At 49.1% G+C, this 13,348-nt stretch overlaps 2 protein-coding genes across 2 annotated transcripts in view; both read left to right on the forward strand.

The window, feature by feature from the left end:
• KLC4 (kinesin light chain 4) overlaps window positions 1-8,976 on the forward strand; it is a 19,000-nt gene extending 10,024 nt beyond the window's left edge. The window contains exons 5-15 of the mRNA XM_023512822.1: window positions 1,520-1,547; window positions 1,665-1,766; window positions 2,024-2,197; window positions 2,539-2,638; window positions 2,836-2,888; window positions 3,066-3,139; window positions 3,325-3,433; window positions 5,598-5,738; window positions 6,021-6,136; window positions 6,470-6,533; window positions 8,507-8,976. Of these exons, the coding sequence (XP_023368590.1) occupies window positions 1,520-1,547; window positions 1,665-1,766; window positions 2,024-2,197; window positions 2,539-2,638; window positions 2,836-2,888; window positions 3,066-3,139; window positions 3,325-3,433; window positions 5,598-5,738; window positions 6,021-6,136; window positions 6,470-6,533; window positions 8,507-8,557 (1,012 nt within the window). The 3' untranslated portion in view covers window positions 8,558-8,976. The remainder of the gene's footprint in view (window positions 1-1,519; window positions 1,548-1,664; window positions 1,767-2,023; window positions 2,198-2,538; window positions 2,639-2,835; window positions 2,889-3,065; window positions 3,140-3,324; window positions 3,434-5,597; window positions 5,739-6,020; window positions 6,137-6,469; window positions 6,534-8,506) is intronic.
• Window positions 8,977-10,343: 1,367 nt separating this feature from the next.
• Window positions 10,344-13,348, forward strand: part of PTK7 (protein tyrosine kinase 7 (inactive)) — a 73,817-nt gene continuing 70,812 nt past the window's right edge. The window contains exon 1 of the mRNA XM_012804809.2: window positions 10,344-10,422. Coding sequence (XP_012660263.2) covers window positions 10,344-10,422 — 79 coding nt within the window. The remainder of the gene's footprint in view (window positions 10,423-13,348) is intronic.

Raw genomic sequence — 13,348 nt, forward strand, 5'->3', positions numbered from 1 at the left:
AAAAAAAAAAAAAAAATAGATGAAATTTGGATTTAAAAGAAGTAAGACCAGTAAGCCATTCCATATAAGAATTATATGTAAGAGTTGGGCATGGTGGCTTGCACTCATAGTCCCAGCTACTCGGGAGGCTGAGGTAGGAGGATCACTTGAGCCCAAGAGTTCGAGACCAGCCTGGGCAGCATAGCAAGATCCTATCTCTTAAAAAAAAAATTTTTTTTTGAGACAATGTCTCACTCTGTTGCCCCAGGCTGGAGTACCATGGCATCATAGCTCACAGCAACCTCAAACTCCTGGGCTCAAGCAATCCTCTTGCTTCAGCCTTCTATATAGCTGGGACTACAGGTACCCACACAATACCTGGCTAGTTTTTCCTTTTTTTTTTGAGACAGAGTCTCACTTTATCGTCCTTGGTAGAGTACCATGGTGTCACAACTTACAGCAACCTCCAACTCCTAGGCTTAGGCAATTCTCTTGCCTAAGCCTCCCAAGTAGCTGGGACTATAGGCACCTGCCACAGCACCCAGCTATTTTTTGGTTGCAGTTTGGCTGGGGCCAGGTTCAAACCTGCCACCCTCAGTCCTACTGAGCCACAGGCACCACCCTAGTTTTTCTATTTTTAGTAGAGATGGAGTCTCACTCTTGCTCAGGCTGGTCTGGAACTTGTGAGCTCCAGCAATCCACCCACCTCCACCTCCCAGAGTCTAGGATTACAGGCATGAGCCACTGTACCCAGCCTAGAAAAGAAAAAAATTTTTTTTGAGAGAGTCTCACTATGTTGCCCTTGGTAGAGTGCTGTGGTGTCACAGCTCACAGCAATCTCAAACTCTTGGGCTTAAGCAATTCTCTTGCCTCAGCCTCCAAAGTAGCTGGGACTACAGGCACCCACCACAACGCCCGGCTATTTGTTTGTTGTAGTTGTCATTGTTGTTTGGCAGGCCTGGGCTGAGTTCAAACCTGCCAGCTTTGGTGTATGTGGCCGGTGCCCTAGCTACTGAGCTACAGGCACCGAGCCCTAAGAAAATTTTTTTAAGTGCTGGAGAAATAAAGAGCAGAAGTTATTGGTAGATGCTTAATTAAAATTCAGTGTTATATTAAGTTAGCACAGATTTATTTGAATATAAGATTAAGAGACAGGTAGCCTTAACTAGGCATAACATGTCAAGGTAAATGATAGACTGTCCAGTAGAGAAAAGGAAAAATCAGATATTTTAAAAAATGAGCTAAGTGAAAATAATTCTATTATATGATGTGACGGGCAGGGATGATGTATATCAGAAAACATAACTCCTATTTTGACGTCCTACCAAATGTCAAAGTTTACATCAGTGTTTGAATGTCTGGCAGAACATTCTAAAATTGGCAGAGCTGTCCCACATATGTAGAACATCTGTTCTTGCCTCCCCAAAGGTAATAGTGCCCCCAATCTTTATGGCAACCAAAAAAACACCTTCAGAAATTTATAAATCCCCCTAGAGGGCGATACTACCCCATTGAACCTTAGAGCCATCCTGTTCAGCAGTTTCTCCTCCCCTCAGCTTCTGGCTATGGTAAGGGAGAAAGTGTCTTGCAGTTGTGCAGTACCAGGACCTGCTGGGCAAGTAGGGAGACCTCAGTTTCTCATAGGTCCTTTGCAGTATCAGCGTCTGATAGGCCTCTCTTCATAGGTGGCTGCCACACTCAACAATCTGGCTGTGCTCTATGGCAAAAGGGGCAAATACAAGGAGGCAGAGCCATTGTGCCAGAGGGCTCTGGAAATTCGAGAAAAGGTACTTTTGCCCTCTCTTCACTCTTCCTGTGTTTCTATTACCTGTTTTCCACATCTCTCCTCACGTCTGAGCTTTCTCCCTCACTTCTTTTTTTCTCATTCTCCTATCTCTGTCTCCTTCCCCTTTCCATCATTCCTTTCCTTCTGCTCTCTACTTTCACATCCCTGTGAAATGCATCCCTGTGAACATGCATTCCCACATGTGCATGTGCACACATGTAATCATAGCCATCTGTCCACTCCTTTGCTCCCTTTCAGGTCCTGGGTACTGACCACCCAGATGTGGCAAAGCAGCTAAACAATCTGGCTCTATTGTGCCAAAACCAGGGCAAGTATGAGGCTGTGGAACGTTATTACCAGCGGGCACTGGCCATCTATGAGGTGCAGCTGGGGCCAGACAACCCTAATGTAGCCCGGACCAAGAACAACCTGGTAAGGAAAAAGGGACAAAGTAGGTGGAAGGTAGAAAAGGGAAAAGCCCACCAATTGGGTCCTGGAATTAGGAAGCATCATGATCTGGTACACTGTTCTCATCAACTTTGTACCAATCTCTTTGGGTTGAGGATGAAGGATCTGCTTCATTTCAGTGGCAGTTCCATAGCCCCTTGGTAGTAGGGCGAGAATACCCTTGATGCTGTGGATAGAAAAGAAGGTGTCAGGAGGATCTCTGGGGAAAGTCATAGAGACACCAAGAAGTACAATGCCCTGAGCCTGGCTAAGACCTTGTCTCCTTCCATCTCTTCCTTTTGTATTTTTGTCTTCCTGCCTCCCAGGCTTCCTGTTACCTGAAACAGGGCAAGTATGCTGAGGCTGAGATACTATACAAAGAGATCCTGACCCGTGCCCATGTGCAGGAGTTTGGATCTGTGGATGGTGAGTGGTGAGAGCCCTAGGAGGGGCCTACAGGGAGAAAAAGAAATACAGACTAAAGGTAGGGGGTTTACCACATGATTACTAGGGGGAGCCAGACCCCTTTAGTTCAGCCTTATCAGTGTCTGGGTCCTGATTTCCCCTATGCTGTCCAGGGCCATTCTCTAACCTCCCTATCTCACTCCATATGTCACCCCTAGATGATCACAAGCCCATCTGGATGCATGCAGAGGAGCGGGAAGAAATGAGCAAAGTGAGTAGATAGCCTAATGCTACTGGGGTTTCTGTCTTCTTTGCATTAGCCCAGCTTCTCTCTTCTCACCTAGCACCAGTTCCAGATGCATGGTGCCTTTCCCAACCCAGCCTGTACCCTAACCCCACAGCATCTTATACCTAGCATCTCTGACTCCCCCTCCCCTTGCCCATACAGAGCCGGCACCACAGAGAGGGCAATACACCCTATGCTGAGTATGGAGGCTGGTATAAGGCCTGCAAAGTGAGCAGGTAAGCTGCCAGTGAAAAGCTGGCTTGGCCTCCAATGCCCTCCATCTAAGCCCTAATCCATCCTCCTGGACCTTTTGCCTTCTTCCCTTGACCTTCTCTTGACCTTAGCTCTGCTCCCTCTCTCTCCTGGTTTTTTTTTGGCCTTACCTTGTTCTCTCTTCCTTTCTTGGTCTTACCTCTCACAGCCCTACAGTGAACACTACACTGAGAAACCTAGGAGCTCTGTACAGACGCCAGGGAAAGCTGGAGGCAGCTGAGACCCTGGAAGAATGTGCCCTGCGTTCCTGGAAACAGGTCAGAAATCTGGAGGGGAAGGAGGTCCAAGAAGAAAGGGTCCTGGGGACAAGGAACCACTGAGGCTTCTTGTGAGCATCCTATGAATAAGAGGCCAAGTGTGGTGGCTCATGCCTATAATCCCAGCACTTTGGGAGGCGAAGGCAGGAGAGTCTGTTGAGCCCAGGGGTTCAAGACCAGCCTGGGCAAGATATGCTATCTAGACTCTGTCTCTACAAAAAATGAAAAATTAGCCAAGCATGGTGGTATGCACCTGTAGTCCCAGCTACTTGGGAGGCTGAGGCAGGAGCATTACTTGAGCCTAGGAATTTGAGTTTGCGTATACTGAATCACCACACTCTATCCTGGCTGACAGAGATGCTGGCTCAAAAAATTAAAAACAAAACAAACAAACAAACAAAAAACGATATCACGACACTCTACTGAGGGCAACAAAGTGAGACTCTGTATTAAAAAAAAGAAAATTAGGCTCGGCACCTGTGGCTCAAGCAGATAAGGCACTAGCCACGTACACCTGAGCTGGCAGGTTCGAATTCAGCCCGGGCCTGCCAAACAACAATGCCAACTACAACCAAAAAATAGTTGGGTGTTGTGGCAGGTGCCTGTGGTCCCAGCTACTGGGGAGGCGTAGGCAGGAGAATTGCTTGAGCCCAGGAATTGGAGGTTGCTGTGAGCTGTAATGCCACGGCACTCTACCCAGGGCAACAGCTTGAGGCTCTGTCTCAAAAAAAAAAAAAAAAAGAAAAAAGAAAATTAAAAACAAAAAGAAACTGCCACGGCACTCTACCAAGGGCAACAAAGTGGGACTTCGTATCAAAAAAAAAAAAAAAAGAAAGAAAAGAAAAGAAAAAGCTGGGTGCAGTGGCTTAGTCCTGTAATCCTAGCACTCTGGAGGCCAAGGAGGGTGGATTGCCTAAGCTCACTGGTTTGAAACCAGCCTAAGCAAGAGCGATTCCCCGTCTCTAAAAATAAACAGGCATCATGGCAGCCGCTTATGGTCCCAGCTACTCAGGAGGCTGAGGCAAGAAAATCACTGGAGCCCAAGAGTTGGATGTTGCTGTGAGCTATGATGCCATGGAACTCTACTAGGGGCAACAAAGTGAGATTCTGTCTCAAAAAAAAAAGAATAAGAGAGACTAACAAAGACAGTGGAGAGAAGAAAGTGAGGCAGTCTTGTGGTTGTGGGTTTTTTTTTTTTTTTTTTTTGAGACAGAGTCTCAAGCTGTCCCCCTGGGTAGAGTGCTATGGCTTCATAGCTCACAGCAACCTCTAATTCAAGCTCAAGCGATCCTCTTGCCTAAGTTTTTCTATTTTTTTTTTTCTTTAAGAGACAGAGTCTCATTTTGTCACTCTTGGTAGAGTGCTGTGGCGTCACACAGCTCACAGCAAGCTCCAACTCTTGGGCTCCAGTGATTTTCTTGCCTCAGCTCCTGGCCTTAGGCAATTCTCTTGCTTTGGCCTCCGAGTAGTTGAAACTACAGGTGCCCACCACAATGCCTGGCTATTTTTTTATTGCAGTTTGGCCTGGGCTGGGTTCAAACCCGATACCCTCAGTATATGGGTCCCTACTCAGTGAGCCACAGGCACTGCCCCAGTTTTTCTATTTTTAGTAGAGATGGGGACTTGCTTTTGCTTAGGCTGGTCTTGAACTCCTGAGCTCAAGCAATCTACGTGCCACCACCTCCCAGAGTGCTAGGATTACAGGCATGAGCCACCGTGCCTGGCTGGTTGTGGTTGTTTTTAAGAATGCTCTTCTCTTCTACCTACTTTTTGTAGTTAGGATTCCAAGTTCAAGGTTCCCTTTACTAAATGGGATTATAAAGAGGAAACACTGCCCTTTAATAAGAAGTGGGATGGGTGGTATGGAGTAAGGGGAATGAGGGGAATGAGACTGAGACTGAGGATAGCCCTAAGTCAAAGTTTCTTAAATTGTGGTTCTCATTAGTAGGTCATGATATTAATTCAGTGTGGGGTTAATGTGGCTAAAAATATATATGTATCTATTTGCATTGCAAATAGAAAGGTATTATTCCTGTAGGTATATATTGGACATCATAAGGACAAAATGTTTTCTTTGCAGTAATTGATGGTAAAAATAAAATTTGAAAGCCCATTCTGAGGAACTAAGCAGTAGGAAGTTCTAGGTGCTTCTTTTTCTTTTCAGGGAACTGACCCTATCAGCCAGACCAAGGTGGCAGAGCTGCTTGGGGAAGGTGACAGTAGAAGGACTTCCCAGGAAGGTGCTGGGGATAGTGTGAAATTTGAGGGAGGTGAAGATGCTTCTGTGGCTGTGGAGTGGTCAGGGGTAAGTGTAATCATTGCCTCTTGATTACCTGCTGCTGGTGGTGAGAGGCTCTGAGCTTGCCTTTCTCTGGGCTCAGGTAGAGTGTGAGGGCATGTTGTCCCTGTTCTAGTTAGACCGTCTATCCCTTCAGGGTTATCTCTGGGAGCCAGCTTTTGACAGGGCTCTTGTTTTCAATCACTGGGTTTTGAGGTTGGGGGATGTGTGCAGAAGAAATGGCAGTAGACTCAGAAGCCAGTCTTTATGGGATCCCCTTAGCTTCTATTACTCATTCCTCTCTGCTAGGATGGCAGTGGCACCTTGCAGAGGAGTGGCTCTCTGGGCAAGATCCGGGATGTGCTTCGTAGAAGCAGTGAACTCCTGGTGAGGAAGCTCCAGGGGACTGATCCTCGGCCCTCCAGGTACACAGTGGGGTTGAGATGTGGCAAAGCAGGCAAGTAAACCCTTGACTCCAATTCCTTTTGGCCCCTGAATTCTGGAGGAGAAGTATCTTGGAGAGAAACATGGAGGTCAATGGGATGGCCATGGAGAGAGAGTTTGGGTAGGATGGATGACCCAGTGTGGCATGGGGGGGTTGAAGGTTCCTGAGAAGATGCTGGTCCCTGATACAGGTAAGAGTGGGAGAGGAGGTAGACAGCGATTTGACATTGTGGGGCAATGCCCAAGAGGCCTACAATCTCAGGGCCATTCAGCAATAAGAGAGGAGGCCTTAATTCTTTATTTTTCCATTCCAGCAGCAACATGAAGCGAGCAGCCTCCTTGAACTATTTGAATCAGCCCAGTACAGCACCCCTCCAGGTGAGAGCAGTGCTTGTGAGCGTATTGGTGGGTTAGAAAGAAAGGATAGCCAGCAAGCAAACCTAGTGGGAATTAGGGAAGAGGAGAAAGTCATCCTGGATGAAAGGGAATTAGAGTCATTAAGGAAACAGGCAGAGAGCTTGTTGGGGTAGTCACCACCAATGGACAGTTTTAGGCTAGATGTTATAGCAAATAAGTTAGGAGGGGAATACCGTGTTTCCCCGAAAATAAGACACTGTCTTACGTTTATTTTTTTCTCAAGAAGACACACTAGGGCTTATTTTCAGGGGATGTCTTATTTTTATTAAGTATAATATAACAATCTACATTTATTCAAATACAGTTAAGTCATCTTCTTCTGGAACCTGACAGGGGGAGCTGACCTTGTTGTTGGGGCTTGCATAAACTCCTTTCCCCTAGCCGTTCACACATGCGCAATAGGATGCCTGTGACTGCGGTTACCACATGCACACCTGTGCAAGTGCGAACGGCTAGGAGAGGGAGCTATGGCAGATAAAAGGTATTTTAGTCTTCCTTACCGCTAAATCTTATTGGGGTAGGGCTTATATTTAACACATGCATAGAAATCGTGCTAGGGCTTATTTTGGGGGTAGGTCTTATTTTTGGAGAAACATGATAGTAACTGATACTTTGGAATTATGAATAATTCAAGAATAATTTTGGGCAGGGCATGGTGGCTCATTTCTATAATCTCAGTACTTTAGGATGCCAAGGTAGAAAGATCACTTGAGCCCAGGATTTCAAGACCAGCCTGGGCAACATAGTAGACCTTGTCTGTATAAAAAAATGAAAAGAAATTGTCACATGTGGTGGTGTATGCCTGTAGTCTGAGCTACTTGAAGGCTGAGGTAGGAGGATCACTTGAGCCTAGGAGTTTGAGGTTACAATGAACTATGATCTTGCCACTGCACTCTAGCCTGGGCAATGGAGGGAGAACTAATTTCTGGAACAAAAAAAAAGAATGATTTGGGGGTACTAACTTTTTTCTCCTGCAGCCTCTTTACTTCTTACCTTGGGGACTTAGTAGTAGATGAGAAGGTAAAAAGGAAAAAAGATACTGAATCTCCATTTGGAAAAATGGTAGATTTTGATAGCAAATGGTATAAATTTAATGGTATTTTTTTTTTTTTTGAGACAGAGCCTCAAGCTGTCCCCTGGGTAGAGTGCCATGGCTTCACTGCTCACAGCAACCTCCAACTCCTGGGCTCAAGCGAGTCTCCTGCCTCAGCCTCCCAAGTAGCTGGGACTACAGGTGCAGGGCCACAACGCCTGGCCATTTTTTGGTTGCAGCCATTATTGTTGTTTGGTGGGCCCGGACTGGATTCGAACCCGCCACCTTAGGTGTATGTGGCTGGCACCTTAGCCACTTGAGCCACAGGAGCTGAGCCAATTTAATGGTATTTTAATAACAAATGACCATTTTTAGCAACACATTCAAAGTATATTCAAGTCTATTCATTCAAGGTATTTATGTGGCTCTTCCAGGTAGTTTCTCCACTAGACTGTAGACTTCTGGAAAATCCTAGCAGAGGCTACTAAACAAAAGCCCTAAGGGCTCTGTGTTCATTGCTTAGTGGTTAGGGCGCCGGCCACATGCACAGGGCTGGTGGGTTCAAATCCAGCCTGGATCTGCTAAATAACAATGACAACTACAACAAAAAAATAACTGGGCATTGTGGAAGGCACCTGTAGTTCCAGCTACTTGGGAGGCTGAGGTAAGAGAATCACTTAAACCCAAGAATTTGAGGCTGCTGTGAGCTGTGACACTATGGCACTCTATTGAGGATGACATAGTGAGACTTTGTCTCGGAAAAAAAAAAAGCCCTAGGACTTGAGAGTTTAGGTTATGGGCCCCATCCTAGATCCACAGATAGACTGTGGCCATGGGATAGATGGGCAGTCTTTGGGAGGCTGAGGTCCCTGGGCTAATGGGATGATGGTGTCTGTTTCAGGTCTCCAGGGGCCTCAGTGCCAGCACTTTGGACCTCTCTTCAAGCAGCTGACATTCAACCCATCCCCCAGGTCTGCTGGGTCCCCCCATTGTCCTCACAGCATTCCCCATTGCTCCTGGCTCTTTCCCACCTGAAGGTGGGACAGGGAAGGGGGAACAGTTTAACCAGAAGATTGCTGCTGCCTTTAGGGTTTCAGCTCCCTCCTCAGGAATCCCCCTTAGGGAATAGCCCTCAGGATACCCTCTCCTCACCCTGTGGTCCTCTAGAGTAGCTAGCTCTGAGGCTCCCAAGGTGGGCAAGAAGCAAGTATACACCTCAGAGATGTAGCCTGCTGTTGGCTTTTCTGTCGGAGGGTTGGGGGCTGGCCAGCCAAGCTGCCTTGCTCTGGCCTCTCCTGGTCCCACCTCTGTTGCCTCACTTCAGGTCCATGTATTTCACTTTTCTTAAATAAAAGAATCAGGTAAACTTTCTGCTGTTTGAGTCCTGATTGAAGAGGGTAGAAAGCAAGGGTTGTGGTGGGCCCTTCACAGAGGGGCAAGGGGCAGTGATAGATGGGGGGACAGGAGGAGTGTTGATGCTTGATCTTTCCTCTCTTCTCCCCTTGTTTGTAGCCTCTCCAGCAGAGCCTGTAGGCAGGCATCTGGGGGATGGGGAAGGAGGCCCACAATCCATGGAAAAGGTGCTGTGGATTGGGTTGTCAGGGACATGTGGTGGCCATGTGGCAGGACCCTGGAGTCCCTGCGGCCACTTCGCTGGCTGTGAGGCCCTCTGTGGCTGCTCCTCCTCCTTCCAGCTGCTTGGGGGAAGGGAAGTCTAAGCGGCGGGGGCGGGGGGGGGGCGCCTTTGGAGCCAGAAAGAAGACAAGGCACTATCCATCCCCTCTGAGTGTATCCTGGAGGCCTGAGCAGCAGCTGGGGCCCATCTTCTAAAGCTTGACTCCTCCTGACCCGCCTCCTACACCCCTTGCTGCTTTCACAACAAAGAAAGAATGTGGGGGTGGTGGCGCTGGGGGCTGGGGGGTGCCTGGAACAAGGGATGTGCTGGGCCTCCCCACAGCTGGAGAGTTGGCCATGCCCTGACATAGCCCAGACTGCCTGGAGATGGACTTGGGATGAATTTGTCAGTTTAACAGCCTCAGCCTGGCTTTCAAAGCCGAGTGTTTCTACGTTTGGGTCCAGATTGGTCCAGAGCGAAATCAGACCCCAGCCAAGCACTCTTCCCCTCCTTCTCCAGGCTACATCTATCCTGGGGCTACACAGTAACATGTTATCTTGGAGACATCCAGGACACCCTGCTGTTCAAAGTCTCCCTTAGGGTTTTGGGGTTGAAGAATGGGCTAGGGCCTATCTTCCCTCCTCCCTGGAACCTCCAGGTAGGCCCAAAACTGACCAAACTCCCTAGGGACCTTGGAATCACAAAAGTCACTTTCATTCCCTGGATCCCCGTAGATTAGAAGGTGGGCACATTGTGTATATACTCCCTTACCTCGCTCGCTCAGGTCCCTTCCACTCCCGGAACCTTCCTCCCGCTGTTCCCCATCCTTCTCCAGACCCCTCCTCCAACTTTGAGCTCCTCCCGCCACGGCGGGGAGGGGGCGTCGGAGGGGCGGGGCGCCGCGCGGAGGCCTGCGGGGAGGGGGCGTCTTGGGGCGGGGCTTGACGGCGGCGCCGCGCGTCTCTGGCTCTGGATGTCTCGGGCTCGAGCTCGGGCTCGGGCTTTAGCTGTGGCTTTTGCGGCAGCTCCCGGGCTGGGTGCTGGGCCCCTCCTGGGCCGGCCGCGGAGCGCAGTCTACGTGCCCGCGGTGCGCCCTCCAGCTCATTTCCCCGAGCCCGCCGCGATGGGAGCTGCACGGGGATCCCTGGCCAGCCTCCTCCGGCTGCCTCTGCTTAGCGTCCTGCTGCTGCTGCTGCTGGGCGGTGAGTCCTGGCGACCTGGGGGAGAAGGGTTCGGGAAGCAGAGAAGTCCTATGGGCAAAAGGGGCTACCCGGGGAGGTGAGTTTGGATGGCTGGAGCGGGCGCAGAAACCCTGGTGTCCTGGAGAGGCTCCCAGGGCTTGCACGGTCCCGGCGGAAGGGCGCCAGGAGCCCCAGGGCCGGGAGGCTGGCGAAGCCCCCACAAACTCGGTCGGGGTCCCTCTGCCAGTCGCGCCGCGGGGATATGTTTGCAGCCTCTGCGGAGTTTTCCTGGCCTGACCCGAGAGTTTGCTCGAGAATGGCCGGGAGTTGCCGGCTCCCAGGCCCAGGTGGGGAGTTTTCTGTGGAGAAACAATTACCCGCCCTGGGGGTGGGGGTGCGGTGAGAGAGACGGAGTCACCCTGGCAGGCTCAGTCCAGGTGAAGGTGGTCGGCTTGGGGCCCGATGCTCCACCGACCTGCAGCGCGCAAAGCGCGGAGCTTTGTTACCTAGTCCGCTCCCGGCTTCCCTCCTCCAAGTTCCTGGGCAAACCTGGGACCACAGATGGCCCAGCCAGTGGGAAGGAAGAAGGGAAGAATTAGGGGCGGCCCTATCTCCTCAGGCTCACAGTCGGAGCCTGAGCCCAGTTGGTGCCTGGGTGGACTCTAGGAGACGGAGGGTCCCAGGCTGTCGTGGTGACTAATGTGTGAAGGCCGCTGCCAAAATCGGGCATGGCCGGCCTGCAAAGGTGCGGACGGGGTTTACTCTGCTCCTTCCTGGATTTCCATTCTGTCTATACTCACAGAGGAAAGGAAGTCTCTTTTTCTTAGGAAAGAAAGGCAGAAAGAGCTCACTCTGGCTTTTCTTGGAGGGCCTCAGCGTTTTGGTGAGGGTGTGGTTGCATCTCCAGGGCAGACAGGACCCCCACCCCCGCCCTCAATCACCCGCAGCTTTTATTTCCTGGCCTGGTCACACCTAAGAGTCTCCACTGAGGTGTCGAAGTGCCAAGCTACCCGCACATCCCAAACAGCCCGGACTGGAAATAGAGCCTTCCATCTTCCAAAACACAAAATCTTTTGGTCCTCAAAGCAGGTTTCTCTTGGGGAACTTTGTCCAAGGGACCTGTCCTAGCTTATCACTTTCCCCCTCCTTTGAAGAGTGGCAATTGGGAGGGCAGAGGTAGGGAACTGCCTTTTCTAACATCTTCCTGGCCTGCCAGCTGTTGAGGGGTTTTGGCGCTGGTGGAGTCAACATCTCCCCACCCCCAGTTGTAAAAGGAGAGGCAAATGTAACCCAGGAAAAAGAACATGCCGTAGGGATTTGGAGGAGGTGTTTCTAGAGTAGCTCTGTGTTTTTTGTGATATGTGTGTGGTGGTTATTGCTCATGGCAGAATCCGCATCTGCTCTCAGAAGAAGTATGGAAGTTTTTTTGCACAGCCAGAATGGAGACCCAGCCATATGGGTCACAGGCCTCCTGGGTTGTCTGGTTGGGTTTTGGTGTGTGGGTCTGATTGAAGTGGCTGCCTTCTCTGCTGGTGTTTGGAATTCTGGAGTCAAGGGGAGATTCTTCTAGAGACAAGCTCTCATTTGACAAATGCTAGATTCCTTCTATGAGAAGATGACTCTGATGTTAATTGATGTTAATTTGGTGATGGGTTTGCAAAGGGGATGGCATGTGGGGGAAGTAAGGGTAGGCTGAGGCCTGGGGACAGGAGGTCTGGAATCTCCTCAGGGGTAGAGGGGGTGTGGTGTGCTCAACAAAGAAACGTTTTAATGAGAGCCTTAAATCAATTCCACCTAGTGTACCTTGGTGTGGAACCTGTCCATGTGCTGTAAACAATTTCACCCAAAGTCCCCACTGTCTTCTAGTGAAATCTTGGGACTCAACCCAGCCCCCTATGCAAGACTAAAGGGAGCAACAACTTTTTAATAGATCACAGTAGAATTTTCCATCTCATTGTTTAACTATGTAATTAACTGGAGTGGTAGTGCAACTCCACTGTTAATAAGGCGGGAGTAAGGGACCTAGGCTGGCTAGGTTTGTGGATTAGACCATTTTGAAGTTTGGGTAATTATGCTGTAAATGACTATTACTTTTCAAACTTTGAGATCCCCATTGTGATAAATATGGTGGAGGAGGAGGAGAATGCTTGACTTTTGAAACCTGGGATTCTTAACTCCATCTGCTTGAATGGTCAGTTGCGGTCACTACCCATCCCCCATTCCCATCACCCTCCCTGTTTTTTTTTTCCTCCAGGCCCTTCTTTGGGGAAATTGAGTCATCACATTCTGGGATAGGATGTCTTTTAGATTCCTCAAGGCTCTGCAACCTATAATTCAGGCCTAAGCATTGCTTTCATTAGTGATGGTTTTTTTCAGCTGTTGGGCAATATGGTGGGAGGGGAGGGGTGATTTTCACATCATTTGCCAAAGGTTATACTTAAATACCTGGCATTCAAAGAAGCATTGAATGGTGGATGGAGAGGAAATACAGTTATTCCTTGGTGTCCTCAGGGGATTGGTTCTAGTACTCCAAGGATGCCAAAATCCAAAAATGCTAAAGTCCCTCATATAAAATGACCTGGTTATTTGTATATAACACAGGCATATCCTCTAATATACTTAAATCAGCTCTAGATTACTTATATCTTATATAATATATAATACCTCATATAATATAAATGCTGTGTACATAGTTATACTATATTTAAAAATTCGTATTATCAGGAGGCGCTTGTGGCTGAGTAGGGTGCTGGCCCCATATATCGAGGGTGGCAGGTTCAAACTTGGCCCTGGCCAAACTGCAACCAAAAAATAGCCAGGCGTTGAGGCAGGCGCCTGTAGTCCCAGCTACTCAGGAGACTGAGGCAAGAGAATCACCTAAGCCCAAGAGGTGGAGTTACTGTGAGCAGTGTGACGCTGCCACGTCCCTCTTCCGAGGGCAAGAAAG

Source organism: Otolemur garnettii, unplaced genomic scaffold (genome assembly GCF_000181295.1).
Source record: "Otolemur garnettii isolate 467f Iridium unplaced genomic scaffold, OtoGar3 scaffold00031, whole genome shotgun sequence".
Classification (NCBI taxonomy): domain Eukaryota; kingdom Metazoa; phylum Chordata; class Mammalia; order Primates; family Galagidae; genus Otolemur; species Otolemur garnettii.